Source organism: Dipteris shenzhenensis, chromosome 18 (assembly GCF_047967505.1).
Source record: "Dipteris shenzhenensis isolate YYH24624 ecotype China chromosome 18, Dip_SZ_1.0, whole genome shotgun sequence".
Taxonomy (NCBI): domain Eukaryota; kingdom Viridiplantae; phylum Streptophyta; class Polypodiopsida; order Gleicheniales; family Dipteridaceae; genus Dipteris; species Dipteris shenzhenensis.
In genome coordinates, this window is record NC_141613.1 from 15,515,410 (window position 1) to 15,520,590 (window position 5,181).

The window sequence follows — 5,181 nt, forward strand, 5'->3', positions numbered from 1 at the left end:
AAAAAAGTGAGTAATACTGAATCCGAGCTGGCAGCTGGGTACGTGGAATGGATAAGGCTGGCCAACTCGCGTCAGCAGTGAGCTTTTGGGTGACTGGGTCGGATTGGGGGGGCCGCTGCCGGTGGAGGGAGGAAAGGCCGCCGAGCTTGAAGTCGTCAACCGGTCGGGAAACCGATAAAGGCTGTCCGAGGGCACGGATTCTGTAGAGAGGGGCGGCGTGTCGGCGGCGGAGTAGAAAAAGTAAAAAAGCTTTAGATCTATCTACTCTGGAGTCTGGACTCTGCCACCTGGCGTATCGGAGCTTATCACGTTTCGCATTGCATTGATTTCGTTCGACAAAAAGCTGGCGCGTTGTTGGAAGTTTGGCTACCGCTGAGGTTATTTTCCAGACAGCCTGGACTAGAGCTACGGCTTTAATTCCACCGAGGTCCCAAATCACTGGACCGGTCACCGGAGTACGTTTCTGTACAAGGCCGTCCCCGCTAAAACGTGATGGCGATTGGCGAAGAGCCCCGAGGCGTCTCCCGAGGGCCGTAGACTGCCCATCTCGATCGACGTGCCCATGGACGGTCCGCATGCGGGCTCACGTGGCCATCTCCGCCACCTAGATCTACGCCCCTATCCTGAACTCCAGGGGGAATTCACGTGGTGGCAAAGACACTGTACTGGCTGGCGCGTGACATGCTGGCGTGCCGTTGGTCGGTGAACAATAGGGCCGGCGTGGCCAGCGTGGCAGCGGCTTCAGGTGGACGAAAGGGTAGGTTCATTTGGCGTGTGCCAGAGTGCCACGGAGGCCCGCTCAAAAGAGGATCGAACTCACGAGAAAATGCAAAAGCGCCTTGGCACGACCGCCGGCGCGGGCCTCGCACATCCTTCTCCCGTCGGACGTTGCGTGTCTGAAACGGCCTCCGGCTTCTTTTTGCCCGTAAGACGGGGCTTCTTTTTGCCCGTAAGACGGCTTTTGGACCAGTCACCAATGACAACCATACCTTAGGTCATCTATATGCTTTGCTTTTATTCTCTCTAATAAGAAGAACCTATGCTGGAATATGAAATCAACGAGGCAACCTGGAAATCTAATTTCGAATCTTTGCTGATTAGGAGGTCATGCCGTGGCTTATCCATAATTGAGAATGTCACTCTTTTGTGAGGCATGAGTTGGCATCTACCATGACTTGTATGGAAGGTAAGTGAGACATCAGCTCATCGATTATTGACTTAGTCACTTTTTTTCTCGTGGAATGGTAGTCATTGCCACGAGAGTGGAGTGCTCACCCAAAACTCTAACTTCAAGAAATCTAAAAAGCTTTCACAAAATCTACGAATGTTTGTGACTTCCAAATTTTCGTCTGAAAACGAAAGTTTTTCACCTGAAATGAGACCTCGGTTTTTCATGAACACTACAGCAAGGAGGAGGAGGAGGAGGACGTGGTGGGGGTACTCAGAGAGAGATGGAAGTATACGTTGGAGATGCGGGGTAAGCAATGGCGACAAGGAGCTCGATTGGGATGCACCAGTTGGCAAAGCAACATCTGGGATAGAGAAGTAAGACAGAGACACTAAGAAGGTTAACCAGGGTTAAAGAAAGTTGAGGGGGGCGTGACTAGCGCGGGGGAAGCTGGCGGACTTTTCTGAGCGAGTTGTCCAGGAGTTCCAGCTTAAGCTTTTCCATTTATACCCCACGCCCCTCCCTCATTCCATATCTCCCAACTACGTATAGTCCGTCCAATAGTCCGTCGATATTTTCGATTGCTCCGTCCAATAGTCCGTCGCTTTCTTCCGTCAATCGCATAATCTTCCGTCGTCTCCTTCTCGGCCATTCCAAACTTACTCAGCCCCTGCATCGACGTTCCTCTGCAGAATACGCCCCCTCTCGGCCATTCCACCCAGAATCTACCTCCCCTTCCAACCCCCAATGCCTGCCTCTGCCGATATGTTCACCATCACCCCCCTCCTCTCCGATCCTTTCTCCAACAAAATGGAGCCTCCCCCTCCTCCTCCCTGCAACGGAGCTTCCGACCATGGCGTCTTCTCCGACACCAGACTCTTCGATTTCAGCACCTACGGTAGCCGACCCCAATCTGTCGACACCTCCCGCTCCGAAGACCTCTCCCTTACAGATTTGGCAGGTTCTCCTCGCCTCCCTCGAACCCTCGAGACCGTCAGGAGCTCCGACTGCTTGGAAAAACTGCTCATTTCGCCTAGCTTCAGATCCGGCACCGATTCCCCCCGATCTGTGGCTCCCTCCTACGATCCCTCCTACGAGCCTCACCCTATGTTTGTCGATGCCTGGGAGTGTTTCAGGAGATCCCTCGTCTACTTCCGGGGTAAGCCAGTTGGGACCATCGCTGCTATTGATCCCACCGAGGAGGCGCTGAACTACAACCAGGTGCGGCAAGCTTCGTATTTCTTCGCTGTGGATGGTGTAATTTTTGAACTTTGAGCTGTAGTCTCTCTCCTCACGGTTTCTGGTCGCTTTTGCGGCCTAAGCTGGGCTTCAAAAGAAGCCACGAGCGTTTTCGCGGAATGCGAAAGATTTAGACCTCTCAAACGATATGAGAGGCCTAAGATCTGGATCGCTTCCGGTTTCTGCCAGAGCCGTTTGCCTGTAGAATCTATTAAACGCTTCTGTACTTTCTTCTGAATAAATTCGTCCTTGTAGTGTTTCTACGTGAGAATTCATCTCCTTTTGAAAGCAATGCGAACAGTTCCGAGTAGGTTCTCTGGAGTGAATCATTGTTTCCATTTCTGCAGAGAACAATCCTGAATTTGATGTCTATTATTCTACTGCATCTTGCGTGATTGCGTGCTCTCTTTGCATTGCAGGTTTTTGTTCGAGACTTTGTGCCAAGCGCTTTGGCCTTTCTGATGAACAACGAACCTGAAATTGTCAAGAATTTCCTCTTGAAAGCTCTCCGCCTCCAGTCTAATTGGGAAAAGCGAATCGACAATTTCACCTTAGGAAAAGGTGCAATGCCTGCGAGTTTCAAAGTTTTGCACGATCCTATACGCAACAACGACACGATAATGGCTGATTTTGGTGAGAGTGCGATCGGAAGAGTTGCTCCAGTGGACTCAGGTTTTTGGTGGATAATACTCCTCCGTGCTTACACTAAGTCAACGGGCGACCACAGCCTCTCAGATACGCCAGATTGCCAGAAGGGAATGCGGCTCATCTTGAGTCTGTGCCTTTCTGAAGGCTTCGATACGTTCCCGACGCTGCTTTGTGCGGATGGATGCTGTATGGTCGATCGCAGGATGGTGAGCATCACTTGTATCAAGTACTTTTTCCAGTTGGAGTTTAAGTGGATTTTTCTTTTTGCTTGGTTGAAGTTATATCTGATAGCACTTTACGTGTACCTCTCAGGGGATATACGGTTATCCTATAGAGATTCAGTCCCTCTTTTACATGGCACTTCGCTGTGCAAGGTTGATGCTCAAGCCAGAGGGCGGTGGAAAGGAATTGATTGAGAGAATCGATAAACGATTGCAAGCTCTGAGCTTCCATATACGATCCTACTTCTGGCTTGACTTTGAGCAGCTAAATAATGTTTACCGTTACAAGACAGAAGAGTACTCGCATACCGCTGTAAATAAGTTCAATGTGATCCCTGATTCCATTCCGGAGTGGGTGTTTGACTTCATGCCAATGAATGGTGGTTATTTCATTGGTAATGTGAGTCCGGCGAGAATGGACTTCAGGTGGTTTTGCATGGGCAATTGTATAGCGATTCTTTCATCGTTGGCCACACCTGAGCAGGAAGCAGGAATCATGGATCTGTTTGAGGAACGGTGGCAGGATCTTGTAGGGGAGATGCCACTCAAGCTTTCATATCCTGCTCTGGAAGGGCACGAATGGAGGATTGTGACTGGATGTGATCCCAAAAATACTAGATGGAGTTATCACAATGGAGGCTCATGGCCAGGTAATGGATTATTCTATTGCTCTCTTTTTTCATTTGGCCAGGATCTTTTTTCATGAAGAACTTGATTGCTGCACCAATGTTCTTGAAGCTGCATTTTGATATCCTGGGGAAATTTGTTTGTGAACTTAGCTACTGTAATCGGATTCTGGCTGTGCTAGTCCTGCCTGAAAATTTACTGTTTCTATGTGCCATTGTGTTCCTGCAGTGCTTATCTGGTTATTTACTGCTGCCTGCATCAAGTCAGGCAGACCACACATGGCTCGAAAAGCTATTGAGGCTCTGGAGAGCAGGCTTTCTAAAGATCATTGGCCTGAATATTATGATGGAAAGCTGGGACGTTACATTGGGAAACAGGCCCGGAAGTTCCAGACTTGGTCCGTAGCCGGCTATCTAGTGGCCAAAATGATGTTGGAAGACCCTTCTCATCTAGGTATGATTTCACTCGAGGATGACAAGAAGACAAAGGCTCCCATGGCCAGATCAGCCTCTTGGACAGTGTGATTTACTATAACATTTGGCCAAAAATTGGGTCTCTTCCACTCAAGATGCCTATGGCGGCTTCTTATGTATACCAATTGATTCTCCAATTCACATGTACCAATCACCATTTTGAACGGTGGTATAGTGGGAGATAACAGCCCATTCCATCCGTACTTGAAAATCAACCACATTGCCTTGCAAAACAGGAAGGTTGTGGCTGAGCCATGCTACTTTGCTTGCCCTGTCAACTCACCCGGTTCCTCTTCTTTTTTTTTTTGGGTTGTAAACACAGCACAAGCTGCCAATTTATTATGCTGCAATCCACCCATGATTATTTTGTCAACGACAATATCGCATCAAGGATTGTCAATGTATATGGTGACTGTCAATGTATATGGTGAGATCCCTTTGGTGATTGTTTTGTCATGTCACATGGCTACTAACAATTTGTACAATTTTCACAATGAAAACAGGTTTTGAGTATATTCTTGGCATCCTTTATTGAGGAACGCAAATCCATGAAGGATAGACTTAGCTTTTGTATTAACATGCATGCAAATACACTCTTTAAATGCTTAATTCTTCAATCGCTCTGTTTTGGTTATACAAGATGAGAGCAGGCTTATGGCACTAACTTATCTAGAGTGAATCCAAACTTTGGAGTGATATTCTCTAGAGTAGTGAAAGCTTGACATTACATTGAAAAAAATGTGATAGAACTTGATTTTTTAATCGAGGAAAAGGTCCCATCTCTTTGCTCTTACAATTTTGCAAG

General features: G+C 48.0%; 1 protein-coding gene across 1 annotated transcript; it reads left to right on the forward strand.

Moving 5' to 3' along the window:
- Positions 1–1,720: 1,720 nt before the first annotated feature.
- LOC147890848 (putative alkaline/neutral invertase F) lies at positions 1,721–4,905 on the forward strand. Its single transcript, XM_087389926.1, has 4 exons — positions 1,721–2,389; positions 2,827–3,261; positions 3,368–3,926; positions 4,132–4,905. The coding sequence occupies exons 1-4, from the start codon at positions 1,916–1,918 to the stop codon at positions 4,425–4,427; spliced, it is 1,764 nt and encodes a 587-aa protein (XP_087246052.1). The 5' UTR covers positions 1,721–1,915; the 3' UTR covers positions 4,428–4,905.
- The last annotated feature ends 276 nt before the right edge of the window (positions 4,906–5,181 follow it).

Bases quoted from the DNA above. Each gene is read 5' to 3' on its own strand.
- LOC147890848 (XM_087389926.1), top strand. From the start codon at position 1,916: ATGCCTGCCTCTGCCGATATGTTCACCATCACCCCCCTCCTCTCCGAT. The intron at 2,390-2,826 runs GTGCGGCAAGCT...TTTGCATTGCAG, and splicing joins AGGCGCTGAACTACAACCAG to GTTTTTGTTCGAGACTTTGT. The intron at 3,262-3,367 runs GTGAGCATCACT...TGTACCTCTCAG, and splicing joins GTATGGTCGATCGCAGGATG to GGGATATACGGTTATCCTAT.